General features: G+C 37.2%; 1 protein-coding gene across 3 annotated transcripts in view; it reads right to left on the bottom strand.

The window, feature by feature from the left end:
- Nucleotides 1-23,897, bottom strand: part of UTRN (utrophin) — a 573,765-nt gene that overhangs the window by 10,108 nt on the left and 539,760 nt on the right. For all 3 annotated transcript variants that reach the window (XM_030809793.1, XM_030809794.1, XM_030809795.1), the window contains 8 exons: nt 22,238-22,374; nt 15,516-15,554; nt 15,226-15,291; nt 14,049-14,114; nt 7,054-7,212; nt 6,451-6,691; nt 3,752-3,863; nt 2,209-2,301 (listed from right to left, as the gene is read on the bottom strand). In XM_030809793.1, coding sequence (XP_030665653.1) covers nt 2,209-2,301; nt 3,752-3,863; nt 6,451-6,691; nt 7,054-7,212; nt 14,049-14,114; nt 15,226-15,291; nt 15,516-15,554; nt 22,238-22,374 — 913 coding nt within the window. The remainder of the gene's footprint in view (nt 1-2,208; nt 2,302-3,751; nt 3,864-6,450; nt 6,692-7,053; nt 7,213-14,048; nt 14,115-15,225; nt 15,292-15,515; nt 15,555-22,237; nt 22,375-23,897) is intronic.

Below are 23,897 nucleotides of genomic sequence, written 5' to 3'. Positions count from 1 at the left end.
TCTGGCAGCATGTGAGCATTCAGTGGCCCTCTTAAGCTTTCGTGAGACTCTACAGAGCCGAAAGTGTCTCTGTATGTGTGCACATGTGTGCGCACATGCATGCATGTGCTTTGGGGGGTGGGTGTGGAGATTGACATAGTGTAAATGTGATTCTGCACTTTGAGAAGCATTATAGTAAATCTACAAATGAAAACCTGAGAAACAGCACACTGGCAAAATACAAATAGATATATTCATGTGCTGGTGGAAACCATAATATAATCTTTAGGCAAATATTCCTGAAAATTCACAAAGAAATATATGTTTGTTTGTTTATTTTGTTGTTGTTGTTGTTTTGAGACAGAGTCTCACTCTGTTGCCCAGGCTGGAGTGCAGTGGCATCATCTCAGCTGACCGCAACTTCAGCCTCCTGGGTTCAAGCGATTCTCATGCCTCAGCCTCCCAAGTAGGTAGGACTACAACTACAGGCTTGTGCCACCATGCCTGGCTAATTTTTTTTGGGTATTTTTAGTAGAGATGGGGTTTCGCCATGTTAATCAGGCTGGTCTCAAACTCCTGACCTCAAGTGATCCACCTGCCTCAGCCTGCCACAGTGCTGGAATTACAGGCATGAGCCACCACACCTGGGCCAGAAATATATTTTAAATAGCTGTTTTCACATTCTGCTAATGATGGTATTTTAAAAATTACAAAGTTGTATAAAATAAATAATAATTTTTAAATGAAGTCAATATATCTTATTTACCTACACTCCTGACAATTGATAATCTCTTTTTCCTCATTTCGGATGGCTTTCTTTTTTTTGGAGAGAAAGTCTCACTCTGCCTCCCAGGCTGGAGTGCTGTGGCGTTATCTCGGCTCATTGCAACCTCTACCTCCCAGGTTCAAGTGATTCTCCTGCCTCAGCCTCCTGAGTTGCCGTGATTACAGGTGCATGCCACCATGCCCGGCTAATTTTTGTATTTTTAGTAGAGACGGGGTTTCACCATGTGGGTCAGGCTGGTCTTGAACTCCTGACCTCATGATCCACCAGCCTCGGCCTCCCAAAGTGCTGGGATTATAGGTGTGAGTCACCGTGCTCAGCCTGGGATGGCATTTTCTAAGGAGATGACAGACAAGGGTAAAATAAGAGGCTATGCTTTACATGAATTCTTATTTTAGTGACTGCCCTGGATTTAAAATCAGTTTGAGAGTAAATCTCTCTAAAATTACAAATAATGTCTTCAAATCCTTTCAAAGATTAATTGAAATATAATTATAGCACTAAGTAATTTATATTTATATATTTGTGTGTGTGCATATATATATACACCGTATATATATATACGTATATATATATATGGTGTGTATATATATATACGGTTATATATACGTATATATATACGGTTATATATACGTATATATATACGGTGTATATATACGTATATATATATATACGGTATATATATATATACAGTTTACTTGTATGTATATATTCTGCTAGAAACACCAGAAGTGTTTTAGGTAAGAACTCAGCCAAAAATGCAAGGTGGCAAGGTGCTGAAGACAAAACATTTGGAAAAAATGAATAAGTAAGAATTATTATATAATTTTCCCCAGAATTTGGTTATTTTCTGGCTCTTGGTTGTTCAGATGGAAACTTCACAGGGTCCTAATCTATGATGCCTTAAATTGTTTGGCCTTTATACAATGACTATTTTATTCCATGAGAAAAGAAACCAGCAGGAAAAAAAAAGGAAAATCTGAAAATAATCCCTTTCTGCACTAGAGTCTGATGACATTGGAGAACAACATTTGAAGAAAAGAGAGGGAATTACACTAGCAAGGCTATTTTCATGCCTTGTCTGGCATGCCACTGAAAGCTCTTCTTTGAACTAAGATGTGTTCCTTACGATAGCTTGCATCGAAGAGGATAATTTCTTCTTAAAACCAGACTTATTACTTTATTTGCCTTCATTTTATCACCCATCGGGCATATTGAAAAATCTCAAAGAGCAGAATTGGATTGCAACTGTACCCCCGTGACTTGATAGTATCTAGGTTGAGCTTCATTTTCTTATATAATGTTTCCCTTATTTTCAAATAATATTCAGTCCTGTTTGTAATAAGGTTTTTGTTATCTTAAGGAAGAAGGCGAAGGGCCGCATGCAGAAAAAGAGAAAGGGAAGGAACAGGCGCAGCTGTGGTGTTGCGATCTTTCATACTCACGGCAGCAAGATGGAAACGTGCTGTGAATCTGCTCCATGACCTCCGTGAGATCCGTGCTGGTGTCGTGCGGTGGGGCCAGCAGGTCCTCTCCCGCTGTGACAGCAAATAAAGAGAACAACAAAGCTTCTCAAATTAATGTCTAGCCTTCCACTAAAACCCAAATTCAGGAGGAAGTACTCCTACCAGCCTCTAAATATCAATGTGAAAAGAGTTCCCATTGCAGAGGACAATTTTAGGGGAATACACCCAAAACATTTTTGCTTGAGTGTTGGTAATATAATTTTATATAATTAACATGTACTAGCTGTTTATTTGCATAGAAAGAATGCACACACTAGGGGACTGAAAAATATGAGAGTGAAAAACAAGTAATATAGTCTTATTATTTCAGTGTTTGAATGAGAAATCTATTATTTTTGCGCCACAGGTATGTTTTCACACAAAAAAAATTCCACCAATTTCTTTTTCTGTCCTCCTTTCTTTTTGGAGACTTCAGCTTAGGCCAGCTTATCCTGCCACAAAAGTAAAGGCATCTTATTTAAGATACCTTTAACTAGGATGTGTTTTTATTCTATAATCCATAGTCAAAATAATTCTCTTATTTAAAAAATATGAAAATAATCTTAATATTTTAATATATATATTTTTTGAGACGGAACCTCCATCACCAGGCTGGAGTGTATTGGTGCTATCTCACCTCACTGCAACCTCTGCCTCCCGGGTTCAAGCGATTCTCCTGACTCAGCCTCCCGAGTATCCGGGACTACAGGTGCGCTCCACCACGCCCGGCTAATTTTTGTATTTTTAATAGAGATGGGGTTTCACCATGGCCTCCCAAAGAGCTGGGATTACAGGCGGGAGCCACACCCCCGGCTGATATTTTAATTTTTTTCCGGTTAATGTACCAAAAGTTATCCCACCAAGAAATTAATTTGGTTACAATATATAGTTCTTAGTAAAATTCTAGAATTTTAATTTAATTGATAACAAAATGTCATTGGTTAACACCTAGTTTACTGAGTCCTTCCTAGCATCGTGACAGGTCCTCATTGTGACCAAGGACAGGCTGCGTGGGACCTCTGCCTCTGATGGGACAGGCATGACAATGTCTAAGGGGACTAGGATGAAGAAAGTGAATAAATGAGTTTCCACGCCTTGGCAGATACAACCATAATGTTTGGTATAATATTATTAGTCCTGAATATGTACAATATAACATTTTAGAGACAGAAAGTGGACTAAAAAAATCATTCACAAAGCAAATAATTTAATTTCTTGCTCATTCTAAAGGGCAGAGGAGGCTTTTTCATCCAAAATTCAATCCACTTCTACAGATTATATAAACAAGTGTATTACAGCTTATTTGAAATTGTTTGCTTTTTGATATTGTTGAAATGGATTTGCACCTATTTAAGACCAAATACAAGAACTCTTTTACTTCCTAAGGCACCACTGTGTAAGAATGTTACTTAACAGGAAACACAAACAAATGGCAAAGCACAAAGCAGACTCAGCAGAGGAGCTGTGTGTTGGGGACACCGACCTGCCTGGTGGAACTGTGGGCCGGAGGCATCTGGATCAAGCGAGTAGCTCAGTGCAGAATGCTGAGGAGAAGCCCACGGGGAAACACCGTTGATTCGGGAATCAGATTCGGGCTGGAACCACATTCAGAGGTTAAAGCAGGGAAAGGATTCAAATAATCATAAGGAAAAACATTTCCTTTTCAACTTCCCCGCCCTCACCATGGATAATTAAATCATATAGAAGTCTATGCCTTCAGATGTTTTCAATACATTTTTAGCATCAGCTTGGTGGGGGCTTTGGTCCTTCTCTTTCCGCTTGGACACCTTGAAGAACCCACTTGGTTATGCTGCAAGATTCATTTATCAACACCATTTTTTATCCCTCAATTTTTCTATTGTTTTAATGTTAAGTGAATTCATAAGCATAGTCCACTCATATTTTAAACATCAGCACTGGGTTTCTAATACAGTAAATTTATCCAATTTCAAAATCAGCTCATATTCCAAGGCAATATTGGGAGAGTGGTTAGAAGCATGATTATGGATTTAGATTGCCTGGATTCTAATTCCCACTCTGCCACTCATAAGCTGTGTAATTCTGGGAAAACTGTAGAACCTTCCATGCTTTAAGTTCATTATTTGTAAAATGGGGAGGGTAATGATAGTGCTGTGTTATAGGGTTTTGTGAGGGGAGTGAAGAATGACTATTTCTAAAATGGTTAGAACAGCCTGACACTTAGTAAATACTTCGTAAAGGCACTCACACAAATCTTCAATATGGATACGCTGAAATATATATGGTCAAATTAGAACGTGTGAGCCACCATATAGGGAATGCAGATGTTGCAAGTTTTTCATGCAGATTTTTCCATTAAATCTATATTAGTTGAAGCCTGGTAGTTCTGCCAGTTTTTACTATCAGAGTTGAATTTTCCATCTACTTCTAGCATTCATCATCCTAAATTGTTTAGAAGAGATAAGAGCTCTGCAGTCTTGGATATAGAGAGCCATTTGGATATCAGCTATCTCTAAAAGCATTACTGTGTGATTCTCAAGGCACATGAGCCATTAGACAGCACTGTCTAATGGGATGGAGGGAGTAGGGGAAGGCAAGGGTGAACAGAAAAGCCTTTTGCTCTCCTGTGAGCATCAACCAGCCATGGCAAATAAAGGTTTTGAGCACAGCTTCCTTCTGCAGCAATTCCATCTATGCGCTAAGTTGTTAACACTAACACTTCATATTCTAAACAAGAGATTGTAAGACAAAATCCATCCCTCACACAGCACCATTCAGAACCTTCAAGTTCACGGAATGAAAAATGTAACTTTTTCAATGCATGTGGCTGGCACTAAGTAAGACTCAAACATTCCGGAGGGCTTCAAGAAACCCACGTCTTGGGTCACTCTTGGGAAACTCTTACTTTCCAAATATGTGGGATTGGGAGGCCCCGAAGTAAGCCTTCCACTGAACAGCCTCACTCAAATTCTGAAACACTGAGAGACATAGAGGAAAGTGTATGGTCAAGTTATAAAGAGTGATCTATGTGTAGGTAAAGCAGAAATGACACTGTTTTGAATTATTCTGATAAGTTAAAAAGACTGACAGCAACTGTGAAAGGTAGTTTTCTAAAATTTGAGAGAATCACTGGAGAGAAAGTTGTTCCTGCTTTGAGTCAATAAATCATTTCTGGAGAAAGGCACTCCTATTATACCACATAGGAGCTCCACACAGCACAGGCTAGAGAAAAAGACAAAAGATGACATGCATGTTGATGTCAGGGATTCTTCAAGAGAGAGGAGCTCTTGGCCCCTGTGCTGGGACTCTACGCTCCCTGCACCTGCTCCAAAGGTCTCTCCATCACTACTTCAGAGACATCACTCCTATTCCTAACTACTGTGTGCCATCAAGCACTTAATTCCCTACAGTGTGCTGTGTCTTCACATATGAAAGTATGTTGCTGTGATCTCTAACAAGACAGCAGGCACCAGAAAGGCAGAAACTGTATTGATGCTTCTTTTATATCCCACTGATGAGTTATTGAATCAATTTAGTAGGTCCTGACCAGCATTAAGAAAGAAAAATAGAAGGAAGAAAGGGAGGGAGGAAGAAAGGGAAAATAGAAAATAAGAGCTGGCATTTCTCTATAAGGGCAAGTATTATTTTGTATTCTCCATACATGTATGTATTCATCATAATGTAAATTGTATTTCTTATCATCCAGAAAGCTTGCAAGCAACTCCCATAAAGTATGGTCCAGTGCTGGGAAATAATAGTAGCAAATTAATAACCTTCTTTAACTCAATTTCTTGAAAATAGAAAATAATGATTCTTGGAGTCAGCATTCTTGTCTCACTGGAAGAAAGCTTTAGAATGCCGATTTCAGGTCTCTTGCCATTCCTTAATACAGATGCTTCCCATGTATAATTTAGGAATATATATGTCATAGGATATTTTCTCTCAAACAGTTCAGAGCTGAGGCGGACTTCATTGTTAAAGAAGACTGGGAAATTCCATTGTAAGCTGGGCAAACACATTTTTGTGTGCCAGTGAGGATTTATATGCTTACATGTAAAAGGAAATTTCTAAGCCAGTCTAAATTAACTACGGAGGTAAAAAATTGAAAGTGGACTTCTCTGCCTCTCCTGACACCTGGACCATGTCCCAGGGCAGTGGACACGTGGCCTGGGGAGGTGTGACGTTGAATTCTACACACCCTACCTGCTCCAGCAGCTGTCGGAGGCGGTGGAGCTGAGACTCCAGCTGTTTATTGTGATCTTCTAAAATCTGCATCCTAGCCTCCAGCCGGCCTTTGTGCTGCCTGAGGAGTTTTGCTTCTGCTATAAGTTCTGAATCCTCAGACGTGTGATGGGGAGATACAATCGACTCTGGCGGTGAACCGACAGGGAGCCCCCTTCGGAGGTGTTGGTCCTTCAGCTGCTCGTACTCCACCTGTAGATTTCTAATATAGAAAGAGGGAGAAACAGAATTACTACCATGTGCATTACCTTCTCTCCAAAATTGTCTGTGAGGTTCAAATTTAGCTCATGCTAGTTCCTCTTATATAAAAATGTGTATTAATAGTAGGATGAGCATGCATGAATAAAATTGTAGTTTTAAGCAAGTGTCCCAGTAGACATCATCAATGAACCCCCAAATGCTGCTGTATTGCAGCCAGCATCCCAGTTTGTTAATATCCTCTAAAATTTTCACTCCATTGAGATTTCTTAGACAATAGTCTTGAAAAAGAGAATAAATGGGGGCTACAGTGAAATTCATACAAAAGAAAGGATGACATATTTCCTTCTCCCAGGCCTAGCACACCTTTGTTCTTCCTCCAGGTCAGCAATGATCCTCTCCAGTTCTCCACGTTCTTCCCTCTCTACTGACTTCAGGATCTGAGCTGGGCTCTGCGGCTGGCTCACCGGGGACTCTCCTCCAAGTGTTTGGCAATACTGCTGGATGAGGGCGTGCTCGTCTTCCCTAGCAAGACAAAGGAAACAGACCCAGAGGCTCACATCTGGATGGTGAAGTTTTTGGACATAAAGGAAGTAGAAATAATGATGGACAGGATAGTGACTGGGCCAAGTTTGTCTCAGAGCACAGTGTCTCCATGACCTCTTTTAAAACTCTAGGAAGAAGTTCTTCTAGCAGAGCATGTATATTCTGTGAGTCAACATTTCAGGCTTTTCTTTCATCTAACAGCTCTATCTCACAAACTTCAGAAGGGACATCTTACTCAGCAGAAAAAAACAAAAATAGGGAACAACATTTAGTGTAAAAGATAATGTAGACAAAATCAATTACTCCATGCCTAAAGAGTTGATTAAAAGACTACTGAATTAAGAATCATCTGACTTCACTGTCTTTAGAATTTGGTTGAAAGTAATTTTGAAATGCTTTGTAACCCATATGACAAGGTTTATAATCCTTATGTTCTTTTATTTAAATAGCTCAGCACAAATTATAATTGTAGATATTTATAATGTCTCTACAGATATTTTACTTTATATTATTAGCAGGTCATTTTTAGGGTTGATCACTCTGCTTTAGAACAAGAAACTACATTTAATGCATGCGGGTTCTCCTACTTATCTAACTACTTGTCTAATTAAATAGACATAGCAGTAACATGGTTGAATTAGTAACTGACATAAGTGAACGTCTAACAGAGTTGATATATTTATGGCAAGAAAATGCTTTCTAGCAGATTCGGAATTTCTTATCTTCTTTTAACAAGAGAGATCCAGTGAGATCTTATAAATATGCAAATACCAGATCTCCTGGCTAATGCTAGCAGGGCAGTCCATTAGCAGATGGCACCTGGTCTGTTTTGATGGCTTTTGGTAAACAAGTCCTGGAATCGATGGCTTTACAGGATAGGGCAGCAGGAAAACCTCATGTCAGTTATGTAGCTATCAGAGTATCAAATGGAGCTATCTCATGACTGAAGCAGCTCCTTCCTGTGTAAGCGATGGGGGCTGCAAACGTCCCTTAGAGACTTCTGTTACTCCGGAGTCAGACAGCATCCTATTGCAGCCAGAAAGAACCTGGTGTGTGGTGCTGGCAGTCCTGGGCCTCTCTCAGCTTCACCAGAGCCTTGAGACTACCTGTGCCCTTGAGCTGATGAGTAACACTTGATGCTGGGGAAGACCTCTGGTACTTGTAATTTCTGATTTGAAAATTCATCTTGCTGTTACTGCAGTTTACTCTAACAAGGAATGGACTTGAAATTGTATCAGAAAGTTGGTGAATTCCTATGAAAGGTTTGTCCTAAGCATTGAGATCAGAGAGATAGATGAAGCAATTGAGAAAACTGAATATTCTGGTATTATGCTTGTCAAACAGCCAGAGCAAAAGTTCAGGTGTGCCACTTGTTAATTTATTTTGCTTTCTTCATCAATAACCCCCCTCTCTTTTTCTCTCTCTCTAGAAATATATAGATATAGATATGTACATGTGTGTATGTGAGTATATATATATTTAAATAAAGGTCATATACTTTGGTTAAGACCACAATATAATTATAAGTACCTAATCTGACCTTATTGCTTTTATCAAATAAATTTTAGAAGAGGGTGGGGTGGGACCTTTACAACACAGTTAGAAACTGGAAATAAGGAACATCAGTGGGTTAAGGATTGAAGTAAGCTGCGGCATCATCCTTTGATTCCCTTTCCTGAGAAAATGCAGCATCACTGAGAAACGAATGAAGGAAACTCTAGAAGAACCCCATGCTTGTTCCTGGGTTTAGAAGGATGAGAAGAAGAGGGTATGGGTACTGCACCACTGCAGAGAGGAGCATTTGAAAGCAATCCAAAAGCTCCTCAGTTGCCCATGTAGCTAAATCAAACAGAAATCTGGCAAAGAGATATGGGTCTGTGTATGTGTATATTTTCCTCATAGGAAGTAAATGGCCAACACCCTAAACCTAGCTGTGTGTTATCCGGGGCAGAAGCAAGCTGTGGGACACCAACGAGCTGCAGTCAGTGAATTACATAATGCAAAGTCAGTGATGCCTGGAGGCACCTCACCAAGTTCATGTGAAGAGAGAGGTGATAAAAGATGACAAAAGAGCAGCTCTAACATATGGATAGGACAAATGGACAAAGCGTAAAGATATAGCAGATATAAAATAAAACAGCAAAATAAGAGTTCAGTAGAACATCTTGTAAATATTTCTCATTTCTCAGGATGAAAAAGATCTGAGTAGAGAAACTAAAAAGACAGAGTACCCAAAAATAATAATAACAAAAGAAGCACATTCGTATGTATCCCTGGAAAATGTCTGTAGTTTAAAGTATCACAAGCAATCTGCCAGAAATCAAAATAAAACAGTAAATCATGTTCAGAGGTGGAGAAAGGTTTAGCTTCCCATTTTCCATAATATTAAATGTCCAAAGACAATGGAGCAATATCTACGGTCCTAACCTACCCATTCATATGACCAGGCAGGTCATTCACGTGTAGCGGCAAAGCACTTTGTCCACATAGCAAATGAAAGAAAGAATGAGCAAGGATAATGCAAAATGGAACTAAAGTAGATGGTAATCTCAGGTGTTATGATAAAAAAAGAGGTAAACTTATTCTAATACTAGTTAAAAAAACAATTAGTTGGCTGGGCATAGTGGCTCACGCCTGTAATCCCAGCACTTTGGGAGGTCGAGGTGGGCAGATCACTTGAGGTCAGGAGTTCGAGACCAGCCTGACCAACATGGTGAAACCCCATCTCTACTAAAAATACAAAAATTAGCTGGGCTTGGTGGTGGGTGCCTATAATCCTAGCTACTCGGGAGGCTGAGACAGGAGAATCGCTTGAACCGGGGAGGCTGAGGTTGCAGTGAGCTGAGATTGTGCCACTGCACTCCAGCCTGGGCGACAGAGCAAGACTCTGTCTCAAAAACAAAAACAAAACAAAACAAACAAAACAAACAACAAAAAATTAGTTCTATGACACCTATCAATAACATACCTAAAAGAAAATAATAAAAATGGAAAGAAAACACTTAAAATAACTAATATAAGGACAACAAGAATTAAAAGAAAACTTGGATCCCCTAAGCTACCTGGCTGATCTTGCGGCCATGATCTGACCACAGATCCTGGCATAGAGTTCCTCCAAGATCACAAGCCACCATTATGCCCTCAGAACATTTACTACAGCACCTGACCTCATGGATTAACTTCAGTGCTTAATATTAATACCAAGTAAATTTTTGTTTTAAAGATTTGGAGACTGACTATCCATAGTGAAACCAGCCAAAATTAGATTTGAGATGTATTTTTGTTGTCAACAAACGTATAGATTCACTTCTCTGGGGAAGCTGATAGAATTTAACATATTATTTTAATTATCATCCCCACTATCATTGCATTCTTTCATTATGGTATCTGGAAGATAGTTAAGGCAGCTTTCACAAAAAAAGAATTTAACAATCATTTATATAAAACATATAATTTTAGTCTTAAGTGTTTTTCACAGATTATTAGGTCTAAATGTTGAATATAAAAATAGATACATTCTAGTTCTTAATTACATATAGTAAAAACCAAGAACAAACTCTTTAAATGCAGATAGAACATGAGGTACCAGATCAGGGACATTAAACATCAATCGTATGTCTTGTGCTAAAATAGAAAATGTTGCAAAAATAATAGGTTTGCACCAAGGAAATACCATTAGATGGAATATAATTATACTACACTTAAGTCACACATAGTAAACACTATCTAGATTACAAAATTAGTACATATCAGATGACAAAAAACTATGATTCATTCAATGAGCTTTTGAAAGTAGAAAAGACATAAATAAAAATAATAATTTTCTTTCTTTTAAGGATTGTTCTGTTCTAGGTTTCAGATCTGCAAACTGCAATGTCTGTGTAAACCACAGCCAGCCTCCCCATTCTTTCTTTCCAGTGTCACCCAAGGGCAGATGGCAGATGGAGTGAGACATCCTGATAGCCATGGCCCAAGGAATTGTCATCCTTGAGTTCCCGCTTCTGAGATTCCCCAGAACCGTCATGAGTCCTATCTTGTCCTGAGATGTCATTGCTCAGGTTTTCCTTCAAAGATATGTAGTATTCGTAACATCAATTTCCTTTTAAATTGTCCAGAGTCAATCGAACGTACTCATATATCTAATTGTAATAGATATATGGGTGATCATGGACATGTCGGTTATCTTTCTGGATGTCAGTTTCCTTGTTTATAAAATAGGACTCATAATAATGCCCATCCTAGGGTTCATAGGAGATTATTTGTTTCCTTGCATCATCTAGCACCTTGAGGTCACCTGCATTCCCCATTTTCAAAGCCAACACGGCAGCATCTGCAGATCTCTCTCTGACCTCTGCCTCCATTGCTACGTCTCCTTCTCTGACCCTGGCTCTCCTTCCTACCCTTCATGAGGACCCTTGGGATTACACTGGGGCCACCTGGATTATCCACGATAATCTCTCTATTTCAAGGTCCTTAATTAAAAACCTGTGGCAAGGTCCCTTTTGCCATGTAAAATAATATATTCATAGGCTTCAGGGATTAGGATGTGGACATCTTTGGGGGGCCATCATTCTGTTTACCACAAATGCCTTCATCATGTTTAGCCTATAAGATTCATGGAGACAGTATCTGCATCTGTAGACCTATTGTAGTATCGGGTGCATGGCGGTCATGAGTTGGTAAATGTTTAACAGGTTCTCCAACAGAAAAAGTCCTTGATTTGTGGCATTTGCTACTTCGGTGGTTTAAATACTTTGATCATGGCCAATTTCAAGTTCATGACTTCACTGAATGTGTAACTGGGAAAAGATACACATTTGCACACCACCTGACAATGAATCAGGAGTATTCAATCTTTTGGCTTCCATGGACCACATTGGAAGAATAAGAATTGTCTTGGGCCACACATTAAATACACTAACACTAATGATAGCTGATGAGCTAAAAAAGCAAAGAAACAAAAAACAAATCGCAAATAAATCTTATAATGTTTTCAGAAAGTTTACGAATTTGTGCTGGGCTGCATTCAAAGCTGTCCTGGGCCACATGTGGCCTGTGGGTTGCGGGATGGTCAAGTTTATAATAAATAATCCCAAGGGCATAGATATTAGTGAAATGAAGTAAAATCATTAGGATGTGATGAGTTTTGAGAATTACTTTTGTTTTTGTTTTAATCTAATTTATTTAATTGTAACCGTAAATACATGTACATAAATTATTTTTAAAAAGGCTCTGTTTAACAAACAGCTTACAAACATCCTGAAAATGTAACAATCAGCTCTCACAATTGGCTCCAGCACACCATTACATGATAGGTATATATTAATAACAACTATCTGTTGGATGGGTGAATGAGTTAATATATCTAATGACAGTATATTAAAATGTATCTGACTGTTAACCTTTTGACTTTTTTTCTTTTCTTTTTAAAAAATGTCAATCTTTTCTGAAACAGTGCTAAATTTGAAAATAGTATTTATTCCTATTTGAAGATACAATATACTAAATTTGAGCATTACCTTTACTGTGTTCACAGGGCATGACAAAACATTTTAAAGAGGTAAGATTTTGTTCTGAATTATTATCTTTTATTTCCTTTAACGCTTTGGCTATGGTCAGCCTTGAGGAAATTTGTTGATTTAGGAGAGATTCAAGATACTTAACTACTTTACATGAAATGCACACTAGTAGGTTAAATATGAAACAAACATTATGAATACACCCTTATTTTGATTTGGGAATTGTTCCACACTCATAGTACATGAATGACAGTGTATAAATCTCTACTACATTACGGTCAAGTATTAAGATGCAATCTTTGAAATTTGAAATTGAAAAACCTCCTGATAACTTTTATTTATAAGCATAATAATAAATAAAACAAGTTTTAGAAAATATGGAAAGAGAACATTCTATATTTGAGCACCTAAAGTATTTTAACCAAGCACTCTCCATAGTTTTTTTTTTTAAGTGAAAACACCCAGCTACTATGTTGGACAACTTTTCTGTCTACTTTACAGCTTCCTGTCAGATCCAAACCACAATAAAGCTTTGTAAGTCACATAAGCTTGACAGTATTAGTCTTTTAGATATTATTCAGAATTAAAAATGTGAATTCCAGGGCACAAAAAAAAGAATGAAAAGTTCCAAAATACGATGACACACAATAGTGGGATAATCAGTGATAAAATATTTGCTGAGAAAGTTCCACAACCAAGTGGAATATGTACATATGGGGAAATCAGAAATAAAATAATTGGCTAGAAAGCTTTTTAGTATATAATATCTTTTTTAGTATTCTAAAGTCAATGAGGCTTTTCTTAGTTGCTAATAAAATATTGGCAGAGGAGTTAACAGTTTTCAATAAAGGGTAGGAGCATATATCTAAGCATGTGTGGGTCAGAGTTGCTAAATGCAGATATTATGGAAAAAATGTTAGCTAGTGGAAGGAAGAGGATTTCACAGAAAGGGCACATATTCTGTCAAATTACCTTTGTTAAATTAATAAGAAATATGACAAATGGAATGAATATATACACCTGTTATTCTAAATAAAACAATCTGATTTTCCTGGGGTATATAAGTTGACAAATGTAAGATTTTTTCATTAACTTATATGAAACAAAGTAAATAAACATATTGAGTTTACACTATCGTGGCTTGAAAGCATAAAATCTACGTAGAAATTTTTGGAACCACACTTAATAATTTTTATTGGGATCAAGATTCAGAGCCACGTCAGTGAAGATTGTTTCTGACAGCCACAGTACAAGAACTAGCCTTCCCAGGCATCACTAATTTCATGATTTACTTACACACTTCCTGTGGTGGAGCTGCTATCAGTGAGAAAAGACCCATTAGTCCTTTCCATCTGGGCCAGTCTGCAAAATAAGAATAAGGAGATTAGACAACGTGGCCGTATAGGACACGGTCAATTGGACGTACATCCTTAATCATTTTTAAATTGTCAAAATTCTGACAGAACATGGGAAGATCCAAATCTCCTAACACGATTGTAAAACTAAAACGTTTCATGTTGAGCTACCTTTCTATCACCACTGCCTTAATGCCTGTAGGCCTTTATCTTATGCCATGTTGTAAAGTCTCCTAACTGACCTAATCTTCTAATTGAGCTCCCAGACCTAGGCTCTCCTTAACCCTCTAGTTGGTTTTCATCGAAGTGAGGGTGACATTCTCAAACAAATAAAATGATGTTCCTCTCATAATAAAAACTCTCCATGACTTCCCTTTAACTAAGGACATGATCCAACTCTTCAGTGGCTGGGTTTTTCATTATCAGACCTCAACTTCTGTCTCTTCACTTTCTCATCTATTTCCCTTTCCCCTACCTGCAGTTCAGTAAACAAACCATGCTCTTTCCCAGCTCAATGCTTTTGAGTATATTATTCCATCAGTCCAAGACTTTCCCCTAGAAATTCTAGTTGGCCTAGACCCAGTTCAAATGTTACCATTTTTATGATGCTTGAATTAACCTCTCTAGGCATAGCTAGTTACTAGAACCACAGACACCTAGTATATACTACTTTTCTGAAAGTTTGTGCACACCATCAAGATCAGCCTATATATTACATTATTTATAGACTCTAAAATAAACCCCTGTCCTAAAGCATTAGCATAAATTTAATTACATATTGTAATTCATATACGCACCATCTCCTGAGAATACCTGCAATCCCACTTTCATTCACTGAAACTTGGTTACAGTATCTAAATCCTGCTTGTACAGTGTTGGATTCTCATTAGCTGGAGAATCACATTCTGTTCACGTTTACTTTTCATAGAATTTATAGCAGGTGTTTGGTAAAGTGCAAATTGCATCATGAAAATACGAGAGCCCAAATTCCAAATATAATGGAATCATAACTCCTGCAAAACTGCATTCCTTAAATCAAGGTATATTAATTAGATTAATTAGAAATAGATACATTCTGGGTGGCAGTGCAGTGGAGGGCTCTGATCAAAGTTTCTTACCGTGTGGCATATTGTTCTATTCTTGAATGGGTGTCATCATGAAACAGTTGAGGAGATTGTGAGGGGCTTTAAAGGAAAAAAACAAAGCAACAATTTTATGCCCAAATATTGATAGATGTTACGATTAGAAATGTTAGGTTACTTAAGTAATGAATTTGCCATGCAAACAAACCACTAGGATTGTTACCCAGAACACAGAAGTATTATTTTAGACCAAGAGTTTAGTAAGACCCCCATGCTAGTACCACTGATCAGAACACCTCTCCTGCACGTGGGCTATGAATACTCACTCATAGTGCTCTGGCCACATACTGATGAGTGTGATAGGACTGCAAAGAGGGGAGAGGGAGACAAAAGTCACAGAACAAACACTTTAGAGCAATTTAAGACAAAAGCAGTGGGGGTGTGGGGAGATTATCAATTATCTTCCGCTCATATATGTGGTTGCCCTGAGAGCCACCCTGGGGAAATCAAAAGTAACAGAAGTCACAGTGTATTCTAGAGAAGTCGCTGTGTATTCAAGAGTCTGCAGGGGCCTTTTCACAGATATTACAGGATATTTGTTCCAGGATAGCAAACACAACTTTAAACAGTCATACTGGGGAAAAAACCAGAATGCTCAAAAATAACTCAAAATTATAGAATAATTGTAAAGATAACATTCTATAATATACCAAGGGGGGATGCAATCATATTTTTGTTTTTCCTAGAGAAGAAACTTGGTTAGAAAGATGAAGTTACAAATGAAACACTACATTATATGTTGATGGCAGAGGTGCAATAAAATTAGATTTTTCTGTTCTTCATCTAATTTTAAATGTAAACATTCAAACCCAGATGTACCCAAAGTACCTCAACCTCACAGACCCATTGAACAAACATGCAACCTAGATACCACCCCTAGACCCCACCAAAAATGTCACATCATAAATAACACTGAAGGCAACTTCCTGAGATCATGATACATTTTCTTCAAAAAAAAAGTTTTTTAGAAGTTTAAACTATGAATTGATATAAGAAAACTTGTTCTGCTTGACTCAGGGGCTTGTGTCTGGAGCCAGATCATTCAGTGTCACTCTCAATGCTGGTGATATTGCATACTGCCTAGGAATTCCCAAGTCTCCATGAAATACTTTTGAAAACAACTGATCCTAATTAGAAGTTAGTTTCAACCCTAGCTTTTTGAGGAGGAAGGAGAGTAAATGAATGCAGAAAATTTAAAGTACAAAGAAAATTAGCTATTTAATTAAATAAAGTCTGCAAAAGCTAATAGTGTTTGAAACAAAATTATTCCAAAACTCCTTGATTCTCCTATTTCTATTATACATGCCTACTTAGAAAAAGATAGTAGATATGTATAATGCCTACTTTTCTCTTCATCTCCTATGGTGAAGTGCAGGTTGATGCCTGCACAGCAAAGACTTTTGAGCATTACCTTATTGAGATGAAAAACTAAGACTCTTCGGATCTATTTTCAGAACCAGGCATTTATCCACACTGTTTGTCAGAATATCTATACTGTCAGTAAACTTAATTTATATATGTGTAAAATAGAGACAATAACAATAAAACAACACAGTATTAGTCAATACTATTTGCACGTCACTGTTCTTCATTAACCCTGAAATACGTTAAATGTCAGGTGAATGATATGCTATATACTTTCTAAAAACAGTAACTGCTTAAGAGATTATTTCCAAAATTCAAGTTAGCAAAACATATGCCATGAACTTCAAATAGAAGAAAAGTGTGTATTTTTTTTTAGTCTTAATCAACCTTGGAAAGGCTCTGTCAAATTGCTTGATTGGTTCTTGCTAACTTAATTCAGTTAGCACAAAAGTGATCCACGACCTAAGATGAGAATGGCAAGGGTAGAGAGCTAAACTGAAGGGTTTTTCAAGTTTTGTTACATATTTGAAAAATTTCTAAAAAAAGAAATAGAGATAAAAAAGTCAAACCTTGGGCTTCATTGACCAGAGAATTTTGATTTGTAGAAAAAAAAGATTAAATGATAAGCTTTTTCATTTAATTCTGAAAGGAGAAAATAAGAAACTGCATAGTTACAACCTATCATTAAAAAGGCTTGGAAATAAGACCAATGTGTGTGTTAGCCCAGGCTTCGGAATGCAGCCTATCCCTGCTCTCCAGCATGGGGGCTAAACAGGTGATTTTGTCAATCACACACTAATATTCCAGAAATCAGACTCTACTACAAATACTTAGATATTATATGAAATGTAACTCAGGTCAGGCTCAGTAGCTTGTGCCTGTAATCCTAGCAGTTTGGAAAGCTGAGACAAGAGGATCACTTAGTATCATGTAAAATGGAACCCAGGCCAGGCTCAGTGGCTTATACATATAATCTCAGCACTTTGGGAGGCTGAGGCAGGAGGATCACTTGAGCCCGGGTGTCTGAGGCCAGCCTTGGTAACATAATGAGACTCCATCTCCACAAAAAATAAACACATTAGCTGTGTGTGGTGTCATGATGACTATAGTCCCAGCTTCTCGGGAGGCTGAAAATTTTATCCAGAAGTTTAATTTACAAATTGATACAAGAAAACGTGTTCTAGGCCAGGCGCGGTGGCTCACGCTTGTAATCCCAGCACTTTGGGAGGCCGAGGCGGGCGGATCACGAGGTCAGGAGATCAAGACCACAGTGAAACCCCGTCTCTACTAAAAATACAAAATATTAGCCGGGCGTGGTGGCGGGTGCCTGTAGTCCCAGCTACTCGGAGAGGCTGAGGCAGGAGAATGGCGTGAACCCAGAAGGCGGAGCTTGCAGTGAGCCGAGATTGCGCCACTGCACTCCAGCCTGGGCGACAGAGCAAGACTCCGTCTCAAAAAAAAAAAAAAAGAAAACGTGTTCTGCTTGACTCACAGGTTTGTGTCTGGAGCCAGATCATTCAGTGTTGTTCTTAACGCTGGGGGGACACCCCCCCAACTTCGCATACTGCCTAGGAATTCCCAAGGAGGAACGCTTGAGCCTGGGAGGTCGAGGCTGCAATGAGACAGTGAGCTGTGATTGTGCCACTGCACTCCAGCTTGGGAAACAGAACTGGACCCCGTCTCAAAAAAAAAAATATATATATATATATGATATTATATTAATATATATACACACATATATACATATTTGTATATATATAAAATATGTGTGTGTATGTATATATATATATAAAATTGTTTTATATATAAAACCCAGACTTTTTAGTGCCTTAAATTGTCATTAGACTCTTCCTTGTTCTTTGTCTTCTGCCTTCTTCAATCCATTTGCCCCAGAGCAGGGTAAGTGGGATCCCTGCTGCTTTTACTTAAAGACCCCCAAAGGCTCCCCACTGCTCTCAGAATGAACTCCAAACACTTTGGCATGGCTTAGAAGGTCCTTCATTATATGGTTCCATCTTTTCTCTCCACTGCCATTTCTTGCCACTGTGCTAGTTTTCCACCCCTGTTTCTGAAACTGTCTTGCCTCCAAGCTTTTGAAAATGCTTCCTTGGACCAGAAACTCTCCCTCTCAACCTCCCACATCAAACACACAACACTTAGCCCTATTAATCTTTCAGGTCTCAACTTAGCTGTCATACTTCCTTCCAGTCGGGTGTTAACTGCAACTGCAGTTAAACTTATATTGTATTTGTTTCTTGCTATAGCGAAGGCTTTAAAAAAATCTTTAAATTCATTTACTCCCCTTAAACCAATACCAGGGAGAGGTGTCTATTTTACCTTTTTTAATCTTTAGAGAAACCAACCTATCTCTTTAGCCAATAATAATTCTCACAACTCTTGAATTACTTTTGCTACTATTTTAGCTTGTTCCTCAGGTTTATTTTCAATGGAGTATTCTTTAATCAAACTCTACTCATTTATTGATTTATTTTCTGAAAAATTTTACATAGTTATAAAATTAATCGAATAAACCTTAGCATGGATTTGTTTACTCCCTTTTAGTAATAACTCATTTTCCCCATAAATCCCCTCCTCCATGCATGCATGTGTAATTACTGGGCAGAGGATAAAACGTTGTATTTTGCAAGGATGAAAAATAAAGAAGCAAAAGAAAATTCTAATTAGCTTCATAAATAACTTCAACACATTTGCCACTTTGCTGGTTTTTCTCCAATGTTCTCCTCCCACAAATAGGAGAATAAACAAAATCAAACTTTTTTATTACCCACTCACATAAATTGTTACACCAGAAGATTAAGCGGCCCTGTACTAGAAAGGGCTCAGCCGAAAAGTGAACTATATCAAATCCTGAGAGCTTGGTCTAGGATTAAAAAAAGAAAACCTGCCCACTACATCCAGTAGTTCATAAACCTTTCCAATAAGGATCTTGGAGCATCTGATGCAGGCTTACACTCCTTCCTTTTTTTCTCTTGTTTTCCTCTCACTAAAAATGACCATAAATTCATTTTCAATTGAATGAATTGAGGAGAGGCATTTTCAGAATTACACCCCAAAATCACAGTACAAAATTATTTGGCATGCTTTACTTTTAATTTTTACCTAATAGAGTCACTCAGAATAGGATGACTGACACCAATGATTATTTTGACATTGAAAGGCAAATTAAAAATGTTTTAAAGGAGTATAAAATATGCATCTATCTGCATGATTCCTGTAAAGGGTGTAGATATTTGTGATGCAAAATGCCAATGGTTTAGCAAAAGATTAAAAGGCACATTGCTTAGTTCAAACCTATCAAATTATCCCGTAAATTAAAGCACCAAGTAATAATTCTGTGCCTCAGAATTATCCATTCCAAAGGTTAATTGGATGGGATACAAAAAAAAGTACAATTTTGTCTTTATCCTAAGGCATCAGCACAGTTAAACATATATTAGATACTAAGACAAATAAGAATCTATTATCACACAACCTTTTGAAGGAAAGGACAAAAACATACCCACGAATCAAAAAGAGGACCAAAGGTCTACTGTTCCTGAATGTATTCGAATAGCTCTCTTTCAATTGAAATTGCTTTATTAAAACTTTTTCTAAATTGTACTATGCAAAAGAATGTTTAGAAAGACATAGATCTTAATTGTACACGGTTTGATATCAAGTGTAAAGAATATATCTTAAGTGTACACAGTTTGATATCAAGCATAGTAATGATGAAGCTGAAATTTTTTCTTACATTCTGTATGTGTATGTGTTATACATGGACCTATCTAAATATGCATTTGCATTGTATTTCTTTCTGCATACACACACATGACATTACCTATAGAGGGAAAAAGGTATCTCCTATGCTTTGGCTTTGGTCTTCCTTCTATTTCTTAGCCATTCCACAAATGAAAGAGATAAACTGGTACATAAATGTAGCAAAGTTTGAGGTCTACAGGGATTTTTAAAAATCTATTTTGGTCTGCAGACCAAATACTGTTTTCTTCTATTTCGACATGTTTGAGACATTGACTATCACAATGCACTAAAATATTACTATTCCCTGATTTTCTCTCATGTACAAAATAAAATGAAATATGAATTTGAAGGTTAAAGTTTCATTTCACAAAAATTGCACTTGACATTTTTTGTACTTCTTATTACAATTTTCTCTATTTTTTATAAAGTAGAAAACTTCACACTTTTGAGTTTCTCTTCTCTAGTCATCTGAGATGGTGTCTTTCTCTGATTAGAACTTCATTATGCTATACAACTAGGCACTCTGTTGATGATTAGTAATAAAAGTTCATTTTCCCCAAGATTCAACCACAAGAAAATGGCCTTAGCAGGAATATTTATGCTGACATATGAAAAAGCAATTCAAAGATCTAAAATCTATCTATTTTGATCTTAACACATAATTGTTTAGTACCTTAAAATTATTTCTTTGCATTTTTTCTGGGTCATTAAAAAACATTTTTTTCTTTTCACTTCAGGCCATAAATTCTTATTCCCTTTGCTTTATAATCACATAGTAATTTCACCATCTTGAAACTTTCATCTATGCTAACCAACTCAAATTATACACTTGGAATAAATTTTTTCTATTTTATGTAATATATAAAGCTATCTCAGTTTGCTGTCTTGTCAATAAAAAATAGATTAGAAACATAATGTGACATTTTAGAATTTTAGCATAAATATCTGAATCAACAGAGTATTATTAATAAATTTATATTAAAGAGATGCAAAAAGAGTATAAAACACACTCTGAGAAACAGTAAAACACCCCTCATAAGGGGAAAAAAAGGAAAATAAATAAATAAATAAAAGAATTAAAGACTATATAATGCCACAATTTAAGTATTTTTAAAAAGAGATGAGCAACAAAAGAGATAACCAGTGTGTATTAAGGTTGACATATTAATACATATTTTCAAAGTTTAAAGACACGTGCAAAGTTAAAATTGAAATTTTTTCTATTTTATGTAATATATAAAGCTATCTCAGTTTGCTGTCTTCATTTTCAACAAAAATAGATTAGAATCATAATGTGATATTTTAGAATTTTAGCATAAATATCTGAATCAACAGATTAAGTATTATTAATAAATTTATATTACATATATGCAAAAAGAGTATAAAACATATTCTGAGAAATAGTAAAACACCGCCCATAAGGGGAAAAAAAGGAAAAGAAAGAAAGAAAGAAAGAAAGAAAGAAAGAAAGAAAGAAAGAAAGAAAGAAAGAAAGAGAAAGAAAGAAAGAAAGAAAGAAAGAAAGAAAGAAAGAAAAAAAGAAAGACTATATAATGCTACACTTTAAGTATTTTTAAAAAGAAAAGAGATGACCAACAAAAGAGATGACCAGTGTGTATTAAGGCTGACATATTAATACATATTTTTAAAATTTAAGGACATGTGCAAGGTTAAAATTGAAATTTTGGCTGTGACATTGTCAAAAAATAGTAAAAATTCATGTTGTGAAGACTGATTCCAAGTTTAATTTACCTCCTCTAAAATGTAATTGGTATTAAACAATTTCTCGTGTTACTAACATAAAAAAGACAACATCAGATATAAATGTTCACACTAGATTTAATATTAAAATCAAACTTACGTCTCTAAGTTGTCACCTTCAAGAACTGTCTGGACAGGCAGGTAACCAAGTCGAGGGTGTTTGGCAAAGTACTTCTTTGACCTGAACTTGTTCTTAAGCACCTTTGTAAAGTCTCGTACATCTTCCCCAGACGTTGTCTATAAGGTTGAAAACAATTACACTTCTCTCAGTAAAATGGAAGGCAATAACCATCTATAACAAAATCAGAGCAGATGTAAATTGATGCAATTAAATGTCAACAGTTCTGGTAGTTTTATGCATTTTTGAAATAAAGCACAGTCTCATGAAAACACTTGCCAATAAGAACTCATCACTAAATATATCCAGTGACAAGTTTATAATTTTTCATTCTCTGTTGAAAATAAACCATAACTAGTTCATTTCCACAATATTTTAAAACTTGGGCCAAAAAGTAAAATTAGTTTTGAAATTTTTCCAAACTATTGGCTGGTTCTTATTACTAAAAAAATTTTCAATTTGCTATTAATTTAGTGATGACAGAGTATTGTGGCTATTATATGGTTTTAACCAAGCTGAGTTAATGGAAATTAGCCACAGAGTCGATGCTGGCTACACACAAACCAGCATATATTCTAGTGGGGAAAAAGACAAGACAATAAATAAGAGAGAAAGAGCAGGGCCATACTGGTGCTCTGTTTGGGAAGGAATACTGTCGATTTCTTTGTCCTTTCCCAACTAGGTAGACCTATAATTATTTTACCTGAACTACATTTTTAATAGTGCTATAAAATGTCACTGTTCCATTAGGTATTTTTAAATGATTCGTTTGATAATCATTTAGGGAGATATGGACTAACACTACCCCAACCCCACCCACCCCATCATCTTATCCCATGAACTATTGTTCTCCAAGCCCCAGTTTTCTACTGTATATCACAATTCTAGTTTCTATTTGCAATACAGATATCAACTGCGATCCTTCTGAAGATGCATTTAAAATATTTACATTATCTGCATAGAACTTAATGAAGCCCATGATCCTCTGGCTCCAACTTGGCTGCTCAACCTACCACTCATTATACCTCACTCCCTCTTCTTAGAGACAGAAAGAGAGAGGGAGGAGGAGGGGGAGGAGGAGGAGGAGGGGGAGGAGGAGGAGGGGAGGGGGAGGAGGGGGAGGGGGAGGAGGGGGAGGGGGAGGAGGGGGAGGGGGAGGAAGAGGGGAAGGAGAGAGAAACTTTCTTGTAATCACAGACACTGAGTGATAAGTATATTTGCTTACCTGCTGCCTGCTCCCTGTCCCTGCCCTTCAGCTTTTCCTTCACAACATGCATGCCCAGGACTCACAGAAACTTGTTTTGCAGACAGAAACTTTTTTTATTTTTTTGAGACAGAGTCTCACTCTGTCACCCAAGCTGGTATGCAATGGCGCGATCTCAGCTCACTGCAACCTCTGCCTCACAGGTTCAGGCAGTTCTCGTGCCTCAGCCTCCTGAGTAGCTGGGACTACAGGTGCGCACCACCACATCTGGCTAATTTTTGTATTTTCAGTAGATGGGGTTTCACCATGTTGGCCAGGCTGGTCTCAAACTCCTGACCTCAAGTGATTCACCTGTCTCAGATTCCCAAAGTGCTGGGATTACAGGTATGAGCCACCGCACCCAGCCAAAAATTAAAAAAAAAAGAAAAAGAAAAACAA

This window comes from Nomascus leucogenys, chromosome 3 (genome assembly GCF_006542625.1).
Source record: "Nomascus leucogenys isolate Asia chromosome 3, Asia_NLE_v1, whole genome shotgun sequence".
NCBI classification, from domain to species: Eukaryota; Metazoa; Chordata; class Mammalia; order Primates; family Hylobatidae; genus Nomascus; species Nomascus leucogenys.
This window is presented reverse-complemented; position numbering and strand designations above follow the sequence as displayed.